The sequence below is a fragment of the Vulpes vulpes genome, chromosome 2, assembly GCF_048418805.1.
Source record: "Vulpes vulpes isolate BD-2025 chromosome 2, VulVul3, whole genome shotgun sequence".
In the NCBI taxonomy this organism is placed as follows: Eukaryota; Metazoa; Chordata; class Mammalia; order Carnivora; family Canidae; genus Vulpes; species Vulpes vulpes.
In genome coordinates this window covers 26,458,918-26,483,270 of record NC_132781.1, presented here as the reverse complement: position 1 = coordinate 26,483,270, position 24,353 = coordinate 26,458,918, and the positions used below count along the sequence as shown (strand labels likewise).

Below are 24,353 nucleotides of genomic sequence, written 5' to 3'. Positions count from 1 at the left end.
AGATCCCCTCTTTTCTGCCATAAAAGAAGACATTGATCGTGGATTTTAAAGTAAAATACAATACATACATGACATTTTGAAAAGTGAAACAATTGAGAGAGAAAAGACAATTATTTCCCACAGACTGCAAGTAACACAGTTTGGTCAATCTATTAAAGGGATAAAATTTGTAATTTATGAAACAGGGAGAGGGCTGAACTGGGAATTAAGAGAAAGCAAAAGGTAAACAGGAGGCAAATTCTGTCCAACTGGTGAAAAGCTATTAAGTACGAGCAACTCCAAATGACTGCAGGATCTAAGATTTAAGTAAGTTTCAATTTGCGTAAGGAACATCAAAACGCAATGGGAAAGGTATGGAAGATAGTACACAAAAACTGTTCACATGAAATAAATTATGAAGGTAAAAAAGTAAAAACAGTAACTGCAAAAGGTGAAAAGCTGAACACTTAAATGGGCATGTTTCTCCAACTATAGATTTTTTAATACAAAAGATTACTTACATATGTACATATTTGAACACCTAAAAGGAACAAGCCCAATGAAAGAAAGTGGATCTCAGATCTCAATCCAAGTACTGAACTTTAGTGCTTTGCTAAGAAAAGTAATATATATGCCATCTCAGAGTTGTTTTTCCAAAAGAAGAAAAATAAAATTCAACTCAGCTGTAAATAAAGAATGGAAAAAGTAAATCTCAACTTTTTCTCCCACTGTTTTCCTTGGAATGGTAAACCTCAGACTAGGGGCAAAAAGTGGTACACGGAGCAAGTATATCCAGCCTTTTCAGTTCCAAGTATTGCCTAACAAATGATTTCTACAGAAAATGTTAATGCAAACTACAAACTTTGTGGAAAAATTATTTTTCCCCTTAAAATTACATTAAGAATAGCTGGTCTAGCAGAGTAGTTCATAGACAGAAAGACGTTTTAAGAGAAGCACAACCCTCTACAGATTCTAGACAAAGTTGTTAAGACACAACAGCATGTAACTGGGAGAGGGATGGTAATGAAAACAAAATATGGTGGTGGCAGGGGGCACTCATTCAAAGAATGGAAGAACTGAAGAACTTATGTGAAGGAGCATATTCAGTCCATAAGACTTGCAAAATGCACACGAAGCAAAGTCCAAGTGGCTGACTGCAGGACTTGCTCCATGTCTGTCCGTCGACTTATGAGAACTGTGCCAGTACAGTGTGCTCTAACTGACCTTGTGGGAAAGTCCTCCCTTTGTGCCTTATGGGCTTCTCCGGTGCACAGGTAGCTTCAATGAAGAAGAGTCGTCTTGTTGCCCCGTAGAGGACTAGTAGTCAGTCCAATAATCTTATCTTCTGCCCTATGTAGATATGGTAGATCTTAATAGTCCTAAGGACATCCACAAAGTACGGTGGATTTCAGGGCTACAGATTAAAAAAGGAAACTCTCTTGACAGAGAGAACTCTAAATTGGTTGGTGTTAAGAAATATAGGTCTGTGGAAGAAACCACTTTTCACTGTGGAGTTGAAGTGCTTCCATCACAGCACCTGGAGTAGTGAACTCCACCTCTTGTGCCATTATCAAATGCTGTTCCTGCAGAGTTCAGGCCTTCCGTCATTTATATACCTAGGAGAGCCTGAATGCCCACATGGCATTTTCAAAAGTCAATAAATTGTATCATTTCTAAAAGAGATCCCCAAGTTTAAGACAAATCTATAATGCATTCCCAATCTTTCAAGGTGGACCTGATGCAGAGCTTTTCTCCAAATTAAATCTTCTCTCCTTCCTCTGTACCTCACCAGGAATAATCTCTGTTTCTCCATAAACCAAACACAGTGCAGCTTCTTTACTTAAGCAAGTGTTTTAGTATTTCTATGATGTCATTATTACAATTAGGATTTTATTATAGCTCAACAATTCAGGACATCTTTGTGCTCTATCCAGAAATGACACAAACATGTCTGTTTTTAGTCAGGCCAGAGCCATTTACTGCTCATCGTTGATCACAGTTATGAAGGCTAGCTAGCTTTTGTTCCCGAGAACAAATCCAACTATTTTAAGTGACATGAAGTATGATATAGCAAAGAGCTTTAGTTCTCAAAGACAAATGATTAATTTGATCTCTGACATTCACTGTCTGGATCTTGAGATTAGACCCTTCACCCAAAAGATACATTATATTAAAAAAGTCTTTAAAAAAGGCTGGGTGAAACTTTCTTAGGACTAATGTCAAATCAGTTAATCATTTGTAGCAACTGTGTGTTGAATCACAGAATTAAGTTCTAATCTTAAAGCTCATGACAGTAAGTTTAATTGGCTCCATGTTGCAGAAAAATCCAAATATATGTAAATATTTTTAAAAGAAAAGGTATACCTATTTGAGGAAGAATGAAAGTGTACGACCAAAAGTGTCCAATGTTTGTGCTACTAGTTCTCTAACTCAGTCTAACAAAAACCTATGTCTGCCCCCCCAAAAAAACCCACAAAAAAACAAAAACCATAGAATAGTTCCATAAAAGAAATTAAGAAATGGGTGTCACATAAAAGTCCAGTTTAATAAACTCAAAACACAGCAGCACATATGTTGGGTGATTGAACATGGACACAGAGAGCAGAACAGGATGGAACAAGCAGAGCCAAGAAAATTAGAAATAGGCCCTTGCTCTCATTCCTAAAAACCATGCAAAGCAGAACGGCCCAGTCAATACAAAATGAAAGATGCTCAAAGAATCTAAAGAAAATACAGAAAGGAGATCCTGATGATTAAAATAATTATCTTTCAGTGAAGACTAAGCTAAAAGATGAGAATATCCATGTGAAAACATGCCGAAGACAAAATGAAAAAGTCCATTAACAGTGCAGTGAATAGTGCATTCCAGCCATCGGAATGCCACAGAAAACCAAAGGGAAAAGTAGAAGGGAAAGAGCATGTTGTTTCAATAGAAACCACGGTTAAGACATAGGTAAGGTATTCAACTTCTGCAAACTCAGAAGTTAATTACAGAGTTAAATGAAGGCTGCACATGAGGATCAATGCAACACAGCACACTTACTCTGCAAGACATACTATGGAACACACAGCAGATAAAAAAAAGGTTGCCAATAAACAAGCTAATAATTTCTATAGTCTAATAACCCTGAAAGGTAATGCAATACTTGGAAAAATAGGGATAATAAACCTTCAAGTTAACAAATGAAGGATGTGGTTTTAACGTGTTCTAAGGAAACATCAGGTCAACTATCATTCACACAAATCAGAGCAGAAAAGGGGAAAATAATGCCTGTTTCCTACTGAATGGTGCTTGTGGTAAGTATAAAGAAGAATACGGTTTGAAATGGAACTCTGCCTATGCCCAAAGAAATGTGAGTGGGGACAAAAGAGTGTGAAGTAGTCTCTTATTAATAAATTAAATTCTCACATAAACTAACCTTTCTCCTTGGATTTTCTATCTTGTTCTCTGTCCCGACTTTTGCTCCTATGCTTATAGGACTTTCGATCCCGACTTTTTGATCTTCTTCGATCCCGACTACGAGATCTATGCTTTCTTTCTGATCTATCATGGCTTCTGCTTCTTCGTCGATCTCTACTTCTTCACAATTGAAAACAAAAGAAAAACAACTTCAGCTGACGTTACAATGAGAAAAAAAAATCTTGACAATTATACGCCATTCATTAACAAGATCAAGTATCCTTAAAAGGCAGAGTCCACTAATACATATTTACAGTAGAAATCTTAAGAATTGAAAATGAATGAAAATCTAACTTTAATTTCTCAAATAGTACTTAATCTTTTTTTTTTTTTTTTTTTTGAGAAAGAGAGGGCAAGCACACAGGTGGGGAGGAGAGAGGGAGAGAGTCTTTAGCAGGCTCCATGCTGAACATAGAGAGCCCGATGTGGTGCTTTATCTCATGACCTGAGCTGAAATCAAGAGTCAGACGCTTAACCGACAGAGCCACCCAGGCACCCCTATCATTGTGCTTTTTAAAACTCTTCAATCCCAACTCTTACAAACAGTAAAATGGATTTCATTTTCCATATTTTTAAAGAATTACAAAACATTTTAGTTATGTTCTGCATGATGTCATCCAAAGCAAAAGTAGGTAACTTTACCAAAGTGACTTATAATAATTTAAATGTCTTCTTAGAATCAGTGAGAATAGAATCACTTAAAGAGACCATCTGGTAACATGTACTTCCTAGGAAGAGTGCATCAAACCTCTTCCGACTGGTGGGAAGTAAAAAGAAGTTGCCTTGAAGATAGACTGGCTTACTGATTCTACTCTCATACTCCACTCCATCCTAATGCCTGACAATACTTAAGAACTTCCCAAGGACCACAAAGATAACACTGGCAATTGCTACTGTTCAGGGCTTACTCGTTACACACTAGGCACCGTCTTGCATGCTCTATATACCTGCTTCGCCTTCTTTCTCTACTTCGCGATCTCTTGTGGTCCCGAGACCTGCTGCACCTTCGGTCTGAAGTTCGGCTTGAATGCCGACTTCGTGAACGACTTCTCTTTCTTCTTTCTCTGTCTCTTGCCCTTTCTTTCTCTCTTTCCTCCTCTTCTCTCCGTCTTTTCCTTTCTCTTTCTTCTCTTTCTCTCTCCCGCTCTTTTTCTCTTTCTTCTCGTTCTTGTTTCTCCTTTTTTAAACGCTCATCACGATCAGGTTCTTCAGTTCTTTTTCTTAACTTTTCCTGAAAGAAAACAAGTTTGATTTTTATAGAATACCCTTAAAAACACTATCAAATAATGGTTACCTAATGTAAAGCATGTGTAGATCAACTTACGGAATTTCACACCCTAAAAGAAAAATGCAGAAATTCCAACACCATGTTTGTATGCAAGATGTTATTACTTGACTAAGTCCTTAGGGATAGTCTCCCAAATTCCTGACACAAGAGCATGAAGAAAATAAAGTGCTCTGATAATCTGATGGACACTAAAATTTTATAGGGATCATCGGTTTCAAGTAAGACACAGAAGCAAAATATCAACAAGAGGCCTATGTCTCTATGTGATCAACTTTTAGCCCTCCTAAAACAGAGTATTAGCTGTGGCTAAAGTGCATGCTTGAAAGAAACTTACTTTTAATTCTTCTACAGTAGCTTTAATTTTGGCATAGCCCATGTGCTGTTTTCCCATCAAATGGTCATCTACCCGGGACTGGGCATCTCCTACTATCAAAAAGGCTCCACATACTTCACAAACTTCCATTTGTTTTTCTTGGGCAGCAAAACTTTCAATCGTCTAAAATGATAAATCAGTTTATTAGAAGAGTATCTGAGGAAGAGAGAACAAAATCCAAAATAGTACTTAAAATCTAGAATAGATTTCTAATTCCATGTATTTCTCCAAAACTCTAATATTGAGCAGCAACTAATCAACTTTTAGAGCAAGGAAGCAAGGCAACAGCAACCAACTTTCTATACTAAAAAGAAGTGTTGAGACCCCATCACTCAATTGTAACAAATGAATTGCTCACACCACCTTGAAAAAGGTTAACTGTCTTTCAGAAAGGTACCTATTCTAGTCCAAATTCATTTCTTAGGTTTAAAAGGCTAAAGATGTGCTCTAAGTCAGTAGAGCATGTGGCTCTTGATCTCAGGGTTGTGAGTTCAAGCCTACAATGGGGATAGAGCTTACTTAAAAAAAAAAAAAAAAAAAAAAAAAAATTGGGGCAGCCAAGGGGGCTCAGCGGTTTAGCACTGCCTTCAGCCCAGGGCCTGATCCTGGAGACCCAGGATTGAGTCCCATGTCAGGCTCCCTGCATGGAGCCTGCTTCTCCCTCTGCCTTTCTGCCTCATCTCTCTATATATACATATATCATGAATAAATAAATAAAATCTTAAAAAAAAAATTGTTTCCCCCTAAAATGCTTAGGAAACTGAATTCACTAAGCATAATCTGTACATATCCTATTCAATATCTAGGAACCATTGGCCAATTATATCCTACCATCAATATCCAAAACATACATATTACATTCTCTAATTAATACAAAAAAGTAGAAAATACTTTGAGTATACCAATTTTGAGCTAAGGTAAGTATGTATGGGGTAATTTATTTTAACAAGAAAATTAAGGGGCGCCTGGGTGGCTCAGTCTAGCAACCGACTCGATTTCAGCTTGGGTCATGATCTCAGGGTCATGGTGGGCTCCCCACTCAGTGAGGAGTCTGCTTCTTTTCCTTTCCTTCTTTCCCCACTTGCACGCATACACTCTAAAAATAAATGTATCTTTAAAAAAGAGAGAGAAAGACCAACCCAGGCCCCAATGAATAGTCATGATCTAAGCCATGGGTTGGCATGTAGCAGCTAGAAGCTTGCTTTTGTAAATAAAGTTTTATTGGAACACAGCCACATTCAAATGTTTATGCTTATTCAAAGCTACTTTCATAATATAAAGCCAGAGCTTGGTAGCTGCTAGGGACCCTGTGGACTACAAACTTAGTTATTTACTGTGTGGCCCTTCAAGATACAATTTGCAGCTCTTGATTTAGAACATTAGAAAACTGTTTACTAAGACTGTCAAATAGGAAGAGGTCCTAGTAATTCACAGCTAAACAGCCGGGATAAATCAAAATGAGGTTGCTACTCACCGAGGTTGTGGACCTAAGCAATTCTCTCTCTTCTTTTAACTGTTCAACTAATTTCATCATTCCCTGGGCTTCTTCTACTTTTCCTTCAGATCCTAATTCTTCAATCTAAGGGAATTTAAAAAAAAGAAAGGCAAAGCGGTCAAGACTCCTTTCTAACCAACTATTCAAGTATTTTTCTGTTCTTCCCCAAACTTCATTAGCCTTTCGAGTTGTTTTGGGTCTCTCATTTGGTTTTGTTTATTGAAGTATCTTTGGGTTAAATCAACTTTTTTTTTTTTACAGCATTAATAAAGTGTATTTGACATGCAATAACTACATATTTTTAAGGTGCACAATCTGATAACTTTTGACAACCATGAAACTAACCCCTTCATCTAGATAATGAACACATGCATCACCCCAAATCTTTGTAGTACACCTCTTCCTTGAGCAACTACTGATCTGCTGTCACTATAGATGTTTCCCTTTTCTAGAATTTTATATAAATGGAATTATGGGAAAAAATGGAATTATGTACTTATTTCTTTTTTTTTTAAGTCTGGTTTCTTTCGCTCAGCCTAATTATCTTAAAATTTACCCTCAGTATTACATGTAGTTGATTCATTTTTATTAATGAGCACTATTCTACTATACATCATAGCATTTATCCATTCACCTACTGACAAACATTTGAGCTGGTTCCAGTTTAGGGATTTTGCCAATTATGAACAAAGATGCTATGAACATTGATATACAAGTCTGTAAATATATGCTTTTGTTTCTTTTGGATCAATATCTAGGACTGGAATGATTCATGGTGGATCTTTTTTAACTTTTTAAGAAACCTACTCTTTTTCCAAAGTGGTTATGCCATCTTACATCCCACCAGCAGTGTAGGACTGTTCCGGTTTGGCCACATCTTCATTAACACTTGGAATGATCTTTTTAATTTTAGCCATTCTGACAGAGATACAATAAATATCTCATTGTGGCTTTAATTTATATTTTCCTAAAGACTAATGACTTTGAGCATCTTTACATATATGTATTTGACAGCCCTTTAACTTCTTTGGTTAAGTGTCTATTCCAAATATTTTGTTGTTCATGTAACACAATTCTTACCTGTTGCAGGAGTACATCAATTTTATCTGTTAGAACCTGAATTTTTTCTTCATTTTTGCCTGTTGGGCCAGCTGCCTATTGAAGAGATAATAAAATGTATTATCATAAATAAAAAACAAATATTGGGCTCCCTGCATGAAGCCTACTTCTCCCTCTGCTTATGTCTCTGCCTCTTTCTCTGTGTCTCTCATGAATAAATAAATCTTTAAAAAAAAAAAAGTTAAAATGTTGTGTCACAAGGATAGTAACCCAGTCACCTTCATTTTCTGGTACTCAATTACATATTTTATCAGTTGCTGATAATTAGGAGAAAAATCTAAATGAGTAGCAAAATGAGTACTACTAATAAAGACTGGAAAAAATGAGTTACTTTTAAGTTTATGTCATTCTAGAGCACAAATTATTGAACCTGACCACAAGTTTCAATATTAGGGAGGTCTCTGGGTCTCCAAAGAACAAAGACACTTTACAAAGACTACAAATTAATTTCATACTCACCCCAGAGGACTGCTGGTTTTGAGATAATGCCAAACGAGCATGGCCCCGTCTAATTCTACGTTCTACTTCTGCAAGTAAGCTCTGTAGGTATCGCAGAAAATCTCTCTCATAGCCAACCTTCATAAAACGAGAACTCTTCTCATACCTGGTTAAGAACAAACAGAATTTCTTTCTTTCCAAATCTTTATCCATTACAACTCACATATTCTATCTTAACTAGTCTTATAGAGACTGTTGCATTTACTCTGAAGAGTAAACCGGGTGCATAAGAAGTCCATTTCTATTTTTTTTTTTCAAGATTTTATTTATTCATGAGAGACACAGAGAGAGGCAGAGACATAGGCAGAGGGGAGAAGCAGACTCCATGCAGGAAGCTCACTGTGGGACTTGATCCCAGGACTCTGGGATCACACCCTGAGCCAAAGGCAGATGCTCAACTGCTGAGCCACCCAGGCATCCCTAGAAATGGACTTCTTGGGCAGCCTGGGTGGCTTAGTGGTTTAGTGCTGCCTTCAGCCCAGCACGGGATCCTGGAGACCCAGGATCGAGTCCCGCGTCAGGCTCCCTGTATCTCTCACGAATAAATAAATAAAATCTTAAAAAAAAAAAAAAAAAAAAAGTTCCATTTCTAGTCCCTTATCCAACCTCATAAAGGGAAGGCAGTACTTAGTATTATGTGTGGTTAAGAGCACGGATTTTAAAATATGGAAAATCTAGGTGCTTGAACACCAACACCAGCTCTATCACAATACTGGATCTGTGACCCTAGCCCCAGGACAAGTTTTATTTCTAAAATCAGGACTGATAAAAAACAAACATGATACAGACAAAAAGCTTAACATTCAGCAGAACTTACACATATAATATGTACTCATATGGTACATATTAGGTACATATTATTATGGTACTCATATTAAAAAATGATTGTATCACTTTTGTAACTATGACTTTCTACCACCCCACCTAATGTATAATAACCTCAGCAAGACATTGATTTTATACTAATTCTAGTTACTTCTTCAATCCTTGTCCCCTTTAAACCAAAGAACAGGGGCACCTAGGTGGCTCAATGGTTGAGAGTCTGCCTTTGGGGATGCCTGGGTGGCTCAGCAGTTTAGTGCCTCCCTTCGGCCCGGGGCGTGATCCTGGAATCCCGGGATCAAGTCCTGCATCGGGTTCCCTGCATGGAGCCTGCTTCTCCCTCTGCCTGTGTTTCTGCCTCTCTCTGTGTGTATCTCATGAATAAATAAATAAAGTCTTTAAAAAACAAAACAAAAAAACAAAGAACTACTAAGTAAGGGGAAATGACCAAAAAAAGATAACTTACTGTTTTCGAAGGTTTTCATCATGAATTTTTTCACAAGGACCTGGCGGGGGGGCGGGGGGAGGGGAGAATGAGAAATATGATTGTAGAAGTTATTGGTGATGTTAACCTTTTCTCGCACCAAAACAAGAAGTTCTTAGAGAGAGAGAGAGAGAGAGAGAGAGAGAGAGAGAGACCCATTTTATCACAGAATGGTCTGTATTACCTAAATTGAGCCACAAAACAATGTGCCCTAGTAAACACGTGAAAATTGCTCTCCTTAATCTTTAAGATCAGTATAATGGAGAGCAACTATATGGTTAAGAAAAGAGAAGAAAAACGAGGTAATGGGAGGAAAGAAATTGTACCCACTGTCACCTGAAAAAACCGTGATGAGGGTGAACCAATGGTCTACCACTCATCTTTTACTAATTTGGGGCATCCACAAATGAAGCCAAATAAGTACAAGGATGTTTGAGCCCTACTCCTTCCTATTTCCAGAAGGCAATTTCATTCATGTCACCTATGCCTTCTGGAATATACTTCCACATTTCTAAACTATTCAGTTTTTTTCTTGGTATATCTTAGACATCGAAATTTTATGTCAAAAAAGTTTTTAGATTAAATAAACACTTTATATTTTGACTGTGCAAGTACTGTTACCCGCTGAGCCAAACAAAAGGGGCATTATGACGACTTAGGATATACTTCATATTTCTGTTGGAATTCTTTTCGTTTATTAGTTTTTTGTAATTCTGAACTCTTCTCAAACACTTTAAAGTCAGCTACATTCTCTCAAGATTCCAAATCTATCAGATAACCAGCTTCAGTTTTGCCCCTGAGCTTTCTATTCTGCTTTGATCTGGTCTCTGTATTTTCTAAACTCACTAGTAAGAGTTGTCATCCTGAGAGGTTCCTTTTCTGGTCTGTATTGGATGAAGTTTACTGGATCTCGTTTTTCTCCTTGGTTTTATACCCATGTGTTGGTGGAGTTTCCAGAGAAAAGAATCATGGGAGATTAATTTGTTGAGATCTTGCATGTCTGAAAATGTCTTTTTTCACTCTCATACTTTGAATGTTTGGCTATATAGCTAACCTAGGAATATTTTTTCGCTCAAAATCCTGAAGGTGTTTCTCCAAAGTCTTCAAGCTTCCAGTGTTGTTACTGACAAATCTGAGGCCATGCTGATTTATAATCCTATGTGTCCCTGTCCCACCCCCACCACCCTGAAATTTCAGTGGTATGTCTTGGGATGGATCATTTTTCATCCTTTGTGCTGAGCATTTAAGGACACACTCAATCTAATGTCCTTCAGTATTGCAAAATTTTTAATGTCCTTCCTTCTGCTTTCTCTAGAACTCCTAATTAGTGTTGTACTAATAGAATTTCTTCAAATTTTAGTTTTTTTCTGTCGGATCACCCAATATTCCAGCAAATTTCTTTGATTTTATTCTCAAACTTTTACACTGACTTTATTTCACTCTTCAGTCCTATTTTCCAAGAGCTCTTTCTGGTTTTTCAAAAGTTCTCTTTTTATAATAACACCCTATTCCTGATATCCTCTCTTATTTCTCCAAAGATACTAAATTTAGTTAAGACTTAGTATCTTAGGGCACCTGGCTGGCTCAGTAGATAGAACATGCAACTCCTGATCTCAGGGCCAGGCGTTCCCATGTTGGGTATAGAGGTTACTTTAAAAAAAAAAAAAATTCAGTATCTTTTCTTCTACTTTCCCTATCATCTCTAATTCCACTAAACTTCCCCCCTCCCCTGTTGATTTTGGCTAATCTATTATTTGAAGGTTTCCTTCAAATGTCTAACTGGTATTCCTTGGCTGGCAAATCACTTCCAAAATCTAACTGGAAGTTGGTATGCACAGGCAGGGTTTGTCAACTATTATGGGCTTTACCACAGGAAAATCAGCAGCAAAATTCTTTTAGATTCCCCAAGGGTCAGTACCTGTAGATCACTTCTCTGGAACTGTTCACTTTCTCTAAAGAATCCTCTTCTCTTCTGCCTGGGGAAAAACATCTGGCTGTATCCTTCTAGGAACAGGGCAGAGGAAGGGAATGGGAAAACCCCACTATTAAGAATATAGACTTAACTCTCTTAATAAGTCTCATTTTACTCATTACTGCCCTGTGCTGTGTCTGGAATCCCAATATCTAAATTCGTCCAGCCCTAATGGGCTTCTGATGCTCTAGAGCAAGCACCATGCTTAATGAATTAACTTCTCTTTTATATTTCTAGAATGATACTAATTATGTACCATCCTTGGGAGAAGAAAATTCAATTTTTTTTTCTTTCTGTGGTTCAGATGAACTACAGTCTCGGTCCAATTTCTATAGAAAAACACCTCCTAGTGTCTTCTCAGGGGCAAGGGTAGGAGAGGTATAATCACCAGATGCACAGGTATAAAGAGTCCCTCCAAGGACATCTGGCACTGCCTTTTTAGTTGGGAGAGGTTTTTGGTTCTCACAGTTGAGAGGTATTATTGGCATCTAGTGGGGCCAGAAATGCTACTAAACGTCAGCCCCCCTAAAACAAAATTATCCAGTTCAAAATATCAAATGTCAAGGTTGAGAGATCCTAAACTAGACTAATTTTTCATTTTCAGCCCCATGATTCAACTCTGACTGCTATGGTACCTGGTGCCTCCAAATGCTGAGCCTGTCCAGGGTTCTGCTGATCACTCACTCACTTCCTTTTATTATCCCCTTCTGCAGGCTTTTAGAGTACAGGTTTCTCTGCTCTGTTGAATCTGCTGCTACTCTTCCATCCGCTTGTCATCTTCCAAAAAATGTGTTGATATCTCTAATGTTATCTCCTCTTCTGTTTATACCTTTTTTGTTTTTAAATTTTCATTTTAGTGGAGGGTTTTGGGAAGGAATGGAAATAGACATGTATGTTCACTTAAGCCACCATGTTTAACTAGACTGGCATTTATTAATATGTTCAAAAATCTAAGCCAGGAAGAAAATCATTTTATCAACAAACCTTATATATAAGAAAAAACTTTTCAAAATTTATAAAGTACTAATTTTTATTTTACATCATACTTTGATAAAGGCTACACAGAAAATTCACTTACCAAGATCAGAACGAGTGTTTGTGAACAATTCCGCAGGACAAAAACCACAGAGATAATATTTACAAACCTAGTGAAGAAAAACAAAAGTACTTAACTTTTAAAAATTGTTCAGCTTTAGAAGTATATTGGAAAAGGGTGCCAAATTACTATTGTCTCATTTCTTAAGCTTTTATCTTTTAACCAAATAAGAACGATTTCATTTGTTAAAAGACATTAATTTAGGGACTTTCAAATTCCCAGATTTTAGTAAAAAATGTGCAGGATGGACAAAGAGTTACTAATATTTTCTACTATCTACTTTTGATCACTGCTCTCCCCACATAGCAACAACAAATATGGAAAAGATACCCAGAGACCAAATTTTATTAAAATAAAAAAAAACCTACACTGTTATTATTGTTCTAAATTTATTAAAGACCAGAACCAATTTACAGATTAGGATTTGGAAATCACTATCTAAATTACAAATAACAGGGGGATCCCTGGGTGGCTCAGCGGTTTAGTGCCTGCCTTTGGCCCGAGGTGTGATCCTGGAGTCCTGGGATCGAGTCCCACATCGGGCTCCCTTCATGGAGCCTGCTTCTCCCTCTGCCTGTGTCTCTGCACCTCTCTCTCTCTGTGTATAAATAAACAATTTATTTAAAAAAAAAAAAAACATTTATTTAGAGCAATCTGGATCAATATAAGATCCAGACTTCTTTTTTTTAATATTTTATTTATTTATTCATGAGACAGAGACAGAAAGAGAGAGAGAGAGAGAGAGAGAGAGATACAGGCAGAGGGAGAAGCATGCTCCATGCAGGGAGCCTGACGTGGGACTCGATCCCGAGTCTCCAGGATCATGCCCTGGGCTGAAGGTGGCGCTAAACCACTGAGCCACCCGGGCTGCCCAAGATCCAGACTTCAACTAACTACAATGTACTGGATATTGTCACATACACCAGCACTTTACTGAGCAACTCCTGATGGGCTCAGGCTCCTACAGTATGAGCAGACTATAATCAGGAAACCAACTTCTAATTCTCTCCATCAGTACTTTTGAAACTTCTTCAGATCCATCTCAAGACTGCTCTAGTTGATATTTAATTCTATATACTAGAAACCAAAAACTGTTAAGCACAATTCCAAAGTGTCTCTTTCTTATAATACTTCATTGTTGAGGATTGGATGTTAGGACTGGATGTTAAATTTGAAATTATATTCTTCCTTAAAGATCAACTCTTTTTTTTCTTTTTTAAAGCAATCTCCATGGGGAACCTGGCTGACTCAGTAGAACATGCAACCCTTGATCTCAGGGTTGTGAGTCTGAGCCTCATGTTGGGCATAGAAATTACTTTTAAATCACTGGGAGCAGAGATTACAAATCATCTCTACGCCCATTGTGGAGATCAAACCCACAACCTCAAGATCAAGAGTCGCATGCTCTACTGACTGAGCCAATCAAGCACCCCAAAGGTCAACTGTTTCACACTTGAATATGGTTCCATAAACTGTGTCCAGAAGAATTAAGGTCGTAAAGAACAAAGATTCAAAAATCAGGGGTGCCCGGGTGGCTTGTCAGCTCAGGTCATGATTTCAGGGTCCTACTAGGATGAAGCCCCACAACAGGTTCCCTGCTCAATAAGGAGTCTGCTTCTCCCTCCTCCTGCTTTCTCTCAAATAAATAAAATCTTAAAAAAAAATATTTAAAAAATCATATCTAAACAGCAGATTTAGTTTTATATTAATATTATCCTGTTATACATAGCCATATGTCAAGAGTATCTTTGTATCATTTTCTTTTCTTTAGCAGTTCTTCTAAATACTGTTTTTTTTTTAATTATTATTTGGAACGTAAACAGTATTCTTATAAATTATTAAAAAGATTCCTAAATGCCCAAATAGTTAATGTTCTTTCAAATTATTTCCAAACTTTCAGTGTCCATGTAACATTTAAAAATGCTATATACTGGGATGCCTGGGTGGCTCAGTGGTCAAGCGTCTGCCTTCAGCCCAGGGCAGGATCCTAGAGTCCTGGGATCGAGTCCCACATTGGGCTCCCTGCATGGAGCCTGCTTCTCTCTCTGCCTATGTCTCTGCCCCCCCACCTCTGTCTCTCATGAATAAATAAAATCTTTAAAAATAAATTAGTTAAAAAAATTAAAAAATAAAAATGCTATATACTTTCCCAATTATCAAAGAGTCTGATTTGTTACACTTGGCATCCACATTAAGTGTATCACAATAAAATACCAATGCCAATACTCAATTTAAAAAATATTTAGGCATCTCTTTTATTTGAGGGAGGGAGGAAAGAGACAAGGTATGCCATTTATCTTTCAGACTATTAACCCTGGTTTCAAGGGCTCAAAAATTAACAAATTTCCAATAACTGTAATAATTACATATAAGAGCTTAGTAATAGCTACTGCCAGCATTTACCATTATTTACATCTAAAAATTGTATGGTAATATAGTTTAAAATTAAATTTAGTATACAGCACTCATAGGTATGAAACTTTACTATTGTGCATCTTATTTTGATTTTATTTTTAATAGCGTTCCTATTTATCATCATAACTAATATAAGACTACTATTCCTTTGTTTAAACTGTGTCAATCTCTAGGATCCTCAAAAATGGCTCATCACGAAAACAAGAGGGGCACCCAGCTGACTCAAGTCAGTGGAGCATGCAACTCTTGATCTTGGGGTTGTGAATTTGAGCCCCATGCTGGGTATAGAGATTACTTAAATAAATTTAAAAAAAAAATAAAGTGGCCTTTAAGTGACAGTTTAATTTTAACAAGTAAAAAATGGCACTTCAACAATCACTTAATAAATACTATGTGCTAAAAACAATTCAGGAAATCCAAGAATGAGTAAGCCCCACTCAAGATCAGTCTAATGAAGACAATCAAAAACAAAAAATACAATATACTAGAATATATATGCAACACCAGGTACAGAAGTGATTTTAGTCAGGAATGTCTGGTCATCAGGTGGTAAAGCCTGAACTGGTACTTAGATTCAGAAGTAAAAAGACTGCAAGACATTCTAGTCATAAGAAAAACAAAAACAGTATGTGAAAAAAGTAACAGTATGAAATGGGCATGGGTAAACATATATATAGACAACAAAGTGCAGAGTTTCAATCCGGGCTGACACCCACTGTGAACTACAGACTTTAACTCTGCCTTGGTTTCCTCATACTTAAAAAAGGAGACTATTTCACAGGAGATTATAACACTTTAAATTACATGTTTGTTACACTGGGAGAGATGGGCAATTTGTCTGATTTTTACAATACTTCAGTTACTTTTTAAAAAATGGTTTTAGGCACTATATACACCAGGTAAGACATGCCTGCCAGCGGGCTAACCAGGTGCTACTTACAACTTAGTCTGATCACCCCATGTGAGACCAGGGAGATCAACCATTCAACCTGCCCTAAAGCCATCTAGCTATTTACAGAATCCAGATTAGAACCCACTTTTCTAATCAGGTTCTGTATGTTCTTTCCATTCTTCAACACTCCTTAAGTTAAGATACTACTGTAAGCACATCAAAATGTTACTCTATTCATTAAACTCTAGTTAATTAGATTGCTTTTTTTATTTAAGATTTTATTTATTTATCTGACAGCACAAGCAGGGGGAGCTGCAGAGGAAAAGGGAGAAGCAGGCTCTCAGCTGAGCAGGGAGCCCCATGTGGGACTTGATCCCATGACCCTGGGATCATGATGACTTGAGCCAAAGGCAGACACTTAACCAACTGAACCACCCAGACACCCCTAGACTGCCTCTTTTAACCCACCCCAGGGACTAAGGATCACTCTCTCTCTCTTTTTCTTTTTTTTAAAGATTTTTATTTATTTATTCATGAGAGACAGAGACAGAGAGAGAGAGAGAGAGAAAGGCAGAGACATAAGCAGGTTCCATGCAGGGAGCCTGATATGCAACTCGATCCCGGGACCCCAGGACCACACCCTGGGCCAAAGGCAGGCATTTAACCACAGCCACCCAGACATCCCACTAAGATATTTTTTTTAAGATTTTATTTATATACTAAATAAATTTATTTATTTATTAAATATTTATTTATTCATCACACACACACACACAAAGGCAGACAGGCAGAGGGAGAAGCAGGCTCCATGCAGGGAGCCCCATGTGGGACTCAATCCCGGGTCCCCAGGATCATGCCCTGGGCCGAAGGTGGCGCTAAACCGCTGAGCCACCCAGGGATCCCCCACTAAGATCTTTAACTAAAAATACTAACAATCTTTTAGTCAGCAAGTCTTCACTAAATATCCATCATGGAGCTAACAATCGGATAACCAAGGTGGAAGGGGTAATAGGTACCAAGGGAGTGGGATAGCCAAAATTCTTGTCATTTATCTCCTGATAAATCTAAGGTAGCACCACTGATGAGAAGAGTTCAATCTCAATATCATCCTTTAGTGAATTTACTACCAGTGAAGAAAAAAAAAATTAATGAAAGTTTTTTTTAAGTTTTTTTTTTAACGTAATCTCTACACCCGATGTGGGGCTCAAACTCACAACCCCGAGATCCCAAGATCAAGAGTCACACATTGTACAAACTAAACAAGTCAGGTACCCCAACTAAGGTAGATTTCTATGTACCAACAAGGAAACATGCCACAATAAAAATGAAAATTGTTAAACGTTTATGTATTACATAATATTATATTGAGCTACCTATAGTTTTCAGGTATATATACATATATATATACCCCCCACACACACATATATATACATAGGTATATGTCTGTAAGTTATCAGGACAGGCTCAGACACATACCATTTTTTTAAGTTTTCCAAGGGAATTTGTTATTGGGAGGGGATTCTACTTTTTAAAATTAAAATGTCACTTAAAAAAAAAGTCACTTAAAATAAATTCCACTTTATTTTTTTAAGATTATTTTTTTAAAAATTCATTTAAGTAATCTCTACACCCAGCATGGGGCAGTTTATTTCTAAGTTAAATTTTAATTTTTCACAGTAAGTATGTCTCCTCTGGTGAAAAATAATTTTAGGGGTGCCTGCTTCTCCCACTCCTGCTGCCCCCCCCACTTGTGCTCTCTGGCTCTCACTATCAAATAAATAAAATCTTTAAAAGTAATAATAATTTTAATGATGCTAAACTCAAAGGAAAACATAATAAAATCAATTCCCTCCCAATATGTTAATGGAATCAATCTTTAACTATTATTTAATGTAAAGAGGACTTAACACACACACTGGAAAACTTAAGCAAGCATAAGTAACTCAGAAAACTCAGAATATTGCTGAGACTTCCTTTTTTTTTTTTTTTTTTTTTTTTTTTGAGACTTCCACCGTAACAAACCTTTTTTTTTTTTAAGCATTTACTCTTCAATTCTTCAAGGCACAATCCATTCTGGTCATCGATTTAGACCACTTCTGATAACAAAAGTACCTGAAGAATACCTTATTGATCTTTTATATACATTTGTAAGATGAAAAACAAATCAGACTGCAAATTCTTTTAAAGCCTAAGCCATGTACCAATTTTTGGTCCAAATTGTGTAGGATAAGTTAAACTTAAATTGCATTCTATTAACCAATATAAGTATATTTCTGTAAGCACAGTTACACTGAAATGTTTTAAAAATAAGAAAAACATTGATTTTTGTCTTTCTACACCCACCTGAATCAAACAGTTCTCCCTTGAGCTAATCAAATATTTTCAATGCCGCCTGCATTATTTTTGTTAAAGTGCTTTCCCAAGTCAGTTGAATTCCTAGTTGTTTCTCACCCAACAGTCAGGCCAGATAGTTGTTATTACAGATCGTAAAGCCTTCAAATCATTAAAGGACATATAAATGTCTTTACAACTGTAATATGCTCTAACAGAACTATAATACAGGCCCCTAGCTAAAATACTGTCTGTGAATGTCTTTGAGAGTTTCTCTGGTATTCTAAGTTACTAACAATCGTGGATATATTTTTGGTTCCATGAGATAACAAGTTCCATTTTATAAACAAATCATCAACAGAATTATTTATTCAATTTCTACATCAGGTTATCTAAAAATTCATCATGCTGACAACAGTCAATCTGATATTCAACCTCCTGCTTAGAAGTCTTCAATTGTTTCCCAATGTAATTTAGTCGTTCCAACTTTGAACAAGGCTTATAAAAAGCACTCAAACACAGATTCCTGACCATCTATCCACACGTCCTCTCCTCCAACAAAAACAATGACTCCGTTGTAACACTATTCAATTTTTCAGGCCTAAGATTTTCTCCAGCCTCTAGTAACATCTGTCTTCTCTCCCATTCCCTGGGGTCATTCCTACCAATCCTTCAGGTCCCAGTACTTAAGGGTCACTGTAAGAGGCCTTTCCCAAGTACATACGCCAGTCTAGATTATTAGATGCCCCTCTAATGTGTGCTTTTCTAGACCCTATACATGTCCTACTGTGGCATGTGCCACATTGTTTACAAAAGCAAGTTTACTCCTTTATATCTGCCACCAGATTGATGATGTTCTTAAGCCAAATGCCTACCTATGTTATTATAGTGCTACATTTTCGTTGAATAAACGAATACAATAAATTTCCCCAAGTTACAACTAAGAAATGATGAGAAAACTGGGGGGGGCACCTGGATGCTACAGTCAGTTAAGCAGCCGACTCTTGGTTTCTGCTCAGGTGGTGATCTCAGTGTCATGAGATGGAGCCCTGTGACCCCTTGCCACAGAGTCTACTTAAGAGTCTCCCTCCATCCCTCCCCTCCAAACAAATCTTAAAAAAAGAGAAATGATGAAAAAATTAAACATATTTCATAAAACAATGAAGCACTATTATTACTAACTTAAGCTACTCTCTCCCTTTGTGAAGAAATCAACTCTAATGACACACATTTTTCTTAAAGGAATCAAACAAATATTAAAGAAATACCTTAATATTTTCAATGTGATGATAGTATTGTGGTTATGCCTTCTTGAAATCCTTGTATTTTAGAGATGTATGATGATGTCTTTAAAGCTTAAATGATAGATTTGCTTCAAAAAAGGAAAGGATAAGGAATATAGAGACAATACTGGCAATGTGTTGATAATGTTGCATTGGGTATGGTTACATAGAGAATTCATTATAATATTCACTCTACTTTTGTATATGTTTTGGGAAGAAAAAGCAAACAACAGTTACATACACATACAACACATAGACTGGTGCCAATTTGAAGAAGCCCAACACTTAACATGTACTACAGAATACGACCAGAAATGCCTACATTTCTGACAGAATATTTTGGTGACTCTGAATTAAATCTAGTGAAATACTTAGATGTCATGCACTATAATTACCAATTTTCAAAGTTTACAAGTAAAAATGTGGACAGAGCTTTAGCTTTTCTTTTCCAAATAGTTTTCAGTGTCGATGAAAATATTTGTTAACATCCTGAAGATTTTAGAAAGGAACATTTAGTTCAATTACCTTCCTAAATTACTAAATCTTCACCAAACGGGGAGGGGGGGGCATACTTGAATTTGATAAATTATAAAAGAAATCTCATTTTGGATATTATCAGAATCAGAGGTAAGTCAACAGTTAAATAATTTCATTTCTGGGTTGAGATTTACAATGTAAAAACCTCTTTTTGAAGTACAAAGTTCCTGTTATATTATACAAAAGATAATGAAGATTCTATACCAAACTTTAAAGTACCCTGCAGGGCAGCTCTGGTGGCGGTTTAGCGCCGCCTGCAGCCCGGGGTGTGATCCTGGAGACCCGGGATCCAGTACCACATCGGGCTTCCTGCATGGAGCCTGCTTCTCCATCTGCCTGTGTGTCTGCCCCTCTCTCGCTCTCTCTGAATGAATAAATAAATAAATCTAATAAATAAATAAAGTCCCCTGCAAAGAATTAAAAATAGGGGGCACCTGGGTGGCTCAGTGGGTTAAGTGTCCAATTCTTGATTTTAGCTCAGGTCAAGATCTTAGGGTCGTGAGACGGAGTTCTGTGCTGCGCTCAGTGCTGGGCATGGAGCCTGCTTAAGATTCTCTCTCCCCTCCTCTGCCCCTCCCTCCTCTCATAATTTTTTGAGGGAGAAATTCCCTACAATCTATTCAGCTAATGTGAAAGCTATTTATTCATGCCTTCTCTGGCAAACATTGAAATATCCCCAAGTGGACACTAACTGAAAGGTACTCACAATAGGTAGTTAAAAATCACATGGTTTCTTCCTTGCTGTGGACAGAGCAAATAAACTGCTTTATGCAAAAATATTAATCTCAAGGAAATGTAAAATATTAATAAACAAGGCAGTAAGATATATGAATGAATCCTTGCAATAGTATTAAAAGTAATTTGACTTTAAGGGCAGCCCAGGTGGCTCAGCGGTTTAGCGCTGCTTTCGGCCCAGAGCATGATCCTGGAGACCAGGGATCAAGTCCCACGTCGGGCTCCCTGCATGGAGCCTCCTTCTCCCTCTGCCTGTGTCTCTGCCTCTCTCCCTCCCTGTGTCTCATGAACAGATAAACAAAACCTTAAAAAATAAAATAAAAGTAATTTGACTTTAGCTGAAAACTTCCTCTCAAATCTGGCTGGAAAGGCCTGTAAAACCCCAGTAAAGCACTTTCCAAGATTCAACCGGGATAGTGGTTCCGTATATACACCATTACAAACAAAGGAAAAACCAATAATTAGCATCACCGAAGCATCCTTTACTTAAAATGAAGCCTCAAGTGCTACTAGCTCACAACTAAAAACCCAGGTGTGTCAGGAAACTGTAGTGCACAAGCTTTAGAATGCATAAGAGGCCATTTAAAGAAAATCCTGATTTCCGGAGCTTTCCCTCAGACCTACAGATCATAATCTCTTATGGATGAGGTACAGAAATCTGCATTTAAAACAAATTCCACAAGTCAGTCACAGACTTCCAAAAAGTACCTTTACCACTAAGGTAAAGTTTCCATTTCAATTGTTAAACAAAAGAACTCCACCCAGCCGAAACAGCTTTTCCCATCTAGTGCAAATGCAGCAAGGAAATTTTTCAAGATTAGAATAGGAATGTAAAAATATTTGGTAATATCAGGTTGCAGTGATCCTGAAACCTTTACAGTATATGCTAGGGTTGTCCATTCCTCCAGGATTTTTACCACTAACAACCAACAGCATAAGACTATGCAAATAACCCGGAAATGATGCCGTGAGCTTCCACAGCTTTATTATACCCTGGAGTCATTCAGTTATAGTTAGACTAGGCCATGTGCTTTGTTCCAGGTCAACACCAACCTCCTCCCGCCACCCCACCCCCACCCCTACAGACATGAATCTGAAATCGGTAATTGATTTTTTCAAATACTTGAATAGAGAATGAAGTCCAACCTACCATTAAAGGCATAAGAGAAGGATTGTAGCTCAAATGATATAAGACCAAGTTGCTATTCCACAGCTCCACTGCTAACTATAAACCCAGGTATAGAGAGCAATGTGGCAATAAAATACAATCAGGAAAACAAAGTTTCTCCACAACACGTGTTCAAAACCAAGGAGGCATAGATGTTAGACTACTCCAATTGATGACCAGGCAATCAAAAGCAATTTTCTCTCTAATCCAAATGTCCTAAATTATAATGTTCTTTTCTTTGCAAGGCAAGATGGAAAGATTCCTAAGTAGTAAAAAACAAAACAAAACAAAACAAAACAAAACTGACTTCATTCTGACAAATGCCTAGAAAGAGGGTCAAAACAAGCAACAAAGTTACTCATCTTCCTATTTTAACAAGCAGGGAGAAAAAACCCAATGTCAAAAAACAAAACCAAAAAAAAAAAAAACAAAAAAACAAAACAGGAAAGAAAGGCAGGCAGGCTTTCCAAAAGCTTCCCCTCTTGAGGTCAGTGACAGATGTGTGAATTTGACCGCACACAATAAATTCTACCATAATCCTTCACGCTACTTTGGAATCAAGCAACACTCCAATACAGCTTTAGCCACTATTTGTTAAGACACGGAAAGGACTCATGTAGCACCTGCTTATTTTCCTGCATTGCAAAAGAGAAATTTTACTCTGACCAAAACCTACATTTTAAAAAAAAAAAAAAAAAAAAGAGTAAGCAACTAGCCTTTTAAAAAAGCCTATCTGTAGTATATATATTTTGATTAGTAACTGCCTTTAAATTACCATGCTGTTTGATTATAACCGCAAGCTCAATAAAATTAAAAATCTACGCCTGTTCTTCAAGTTGAGACTTAACATAAACATAACGCTCCATATTCAAAACACTTGAAAGACACTGGCATCCGCAGAGAGTCAGTTCGACAGAATTGTGGAAGGTGAACAAGACTACAAATATTGGGTTTAGTTCTGCCACTTAACTTGCCAAGAGACCTTGGGCAGCCTCTCAAGTCTCACCTGTGAAACCGGGTTTCTATTTACCCCTATTCAAAAGGTAAAGAAGGACCAAGTGAGTTTTGCTCTATCCAAGTATAACGAACACTTTTGTTAGTCTCAGGTGTACAATACAGTGATTCAACAATTCTTACGTTTCTCAGTGCTCATCAAGATACGTGTACTCTTATCGAAGGAGTGTTTTACGTGAAAGAAAAAACCCTTGACAACCATCTACATGAAGGGCTTCCTAAAACGTCCTGCACCCCCCCGCCCCGACAGTATCTGTAAAATCATCACGGGAAACCTTACCTTCACGTTCCATGACCTCTTAAAAACCTAAATTTCCTCACAGAAGCGTCGAAATCGAACCATTACTGAAGGGATAAATAGGGTGCCGCGATTTTTACCAGCAACCCTGGCCAGAAATTTCGCTCTCAATACGACGCTCCACCCAAATAACGGAAGAATTTGTCTTTTTTTTTCCCCCCCTGTTTCATAACGAGGCGAAAACTCTAGAGCCTCTAAAATGTAATAAATTCCTTTCCCGCGTTTCCCTGCCTCGTTAAGGTGCTCTTCGAGCGTGCCAAGGGCCCTCCTGGACTTCCCCAACACTAAAACAACAACAACAAATCATCCTCCTCCCCGGACCCGGGCGGGCTCCTCCCTCGCCGCCACAGGATCAGACAGTCGACCCCGCGCGGCCCGCGCCCCACACCGCGCCGCCGGCCGGCCGGGCCCCAGCCCGCGCCGCTCCCCTCCCCCACGGCGCCCGGGCACAGACCCAAGGCCCGCGGGACTTACACTCTCGTGGTCCCACCGCACGTTGCTGCGCTTCTCGTCCGGGGCGAGGTTTCGGTCCCGGCCCATTAACTCATCCAACAGTTGCGCGGCCGAAATCATGGTGCTTTTCTCGGGCGGCTGCTCCCACCAGCCCTGGCACCCGCCAAAGGAAACGCCGGCGACACGGTCGCCTACCCCTTCAGCCCGCTCGCAGGCCCAAAAGCCTCCTCTAATGAGGAGCCGATAAGACAAAATGGCCGCCGCGCGGGCGCCTTCCCAGCATGCCGTGCGCGCGCGTGCGCCCGCGGGGACACGCCCAGGTCTGGGAGGTGAGCTCGAGCCCCGCTTCCGCCGGCCCGGGGGCGGGGCCCGTCGCCGCCGGGCTGGGATCCCGCCCCTGCCGAGTGGCACCGCCCTCCTCCGCGCTGGGCTGCGCCGAGGGCCGCGCGGTTCCGTGACGCTGCGCGCCTGCCTTGCCCGGCGCGCGCCGCCTCCGCGTTCCTTCACGCGGGACGATGCGAGCGTCCGTGCTGAGATGAGGAAAGGGGGTAGGGTAGCCTTTGGCACCCCGCGGTGCGGTCGGTACCGTCTCCCCGGGGAGGAAGCTGAAGCCCGTGTGCACACTCCTGTGTCTGATCACG

General features: G+C 38.5%; 1 protein-coding gene across 7 annotated transcripts in view; it reads right to left on the bottom strand.

Annotated features, from left to right (window-relative positions):
* LUC7L3 (LUC7 like 3 pre-mRNA splicing factor) overlaps nucleotides 1-24,039 on the bottom strand; it is a 26,269-nt gene extending 2,230 nt beyond the window's left edge. For 2 of the 7 annotated variants that reach the window (XM_025995924.2, XM_025995921.2), the window contains exons 1-10: nucleotides 23,734-24,038; nucleotides 12,569-12,635; nucleotides 9,501-9,540; nucleotides 8,174-8,318; nucleotides 7,676-7,750; nucleotides 6,575-6,679; nucleotides 5,062-5,223; nucleotides 4,387-4,670; nucleotides 3,399-3,559; nucleotides 1-14 (exon numbers count right to left, since the gene is read on the bottom strand). The exon at nucleotides 1-14 is cut by the window's left edge. In XM_025995924.2, the coding sequence (XP_025851709.1) occupies nucleotides 1-14; nucleotides 3,399-3,559; nucleotides 4,387-4,670; nucleotides 5,062-5,223; nucleotides 6,575-6,679; nucleotides 7,676-7,750; nucleotides 8,174-8,318; nucleotides 9,501-9,540; nucleotides 12,569-12,635; nucleotides 23,734-23,832 (1,152 nt within the window). In that variant the 5' untranslated portion in view covers nucleotides 23,833-24,038. Of the gene's footprint in view, nucleotides 15-1,203; nucleotides 1,330-3,398; nucleotides 3,560-4,386; nucleotides 4,671-5,061; nucleotides 5,224-6,574; nucleotides 6,680-7,675; nucleotides 7,751-8,173; nucleotides 8,319-9,500; nucleotides 9,541-12,568; nucleotides 12,636-23,733 lie in introns of all 7 variants that reach the window. The other 5 variants (XM_025995922.2, XM_072747480.1, XR_011999702.1 and 2 more) reach the window with 4 other exon arrangements.
* Nucleotides 24,040-24,353: the final 314 nt, after the last annotated feature.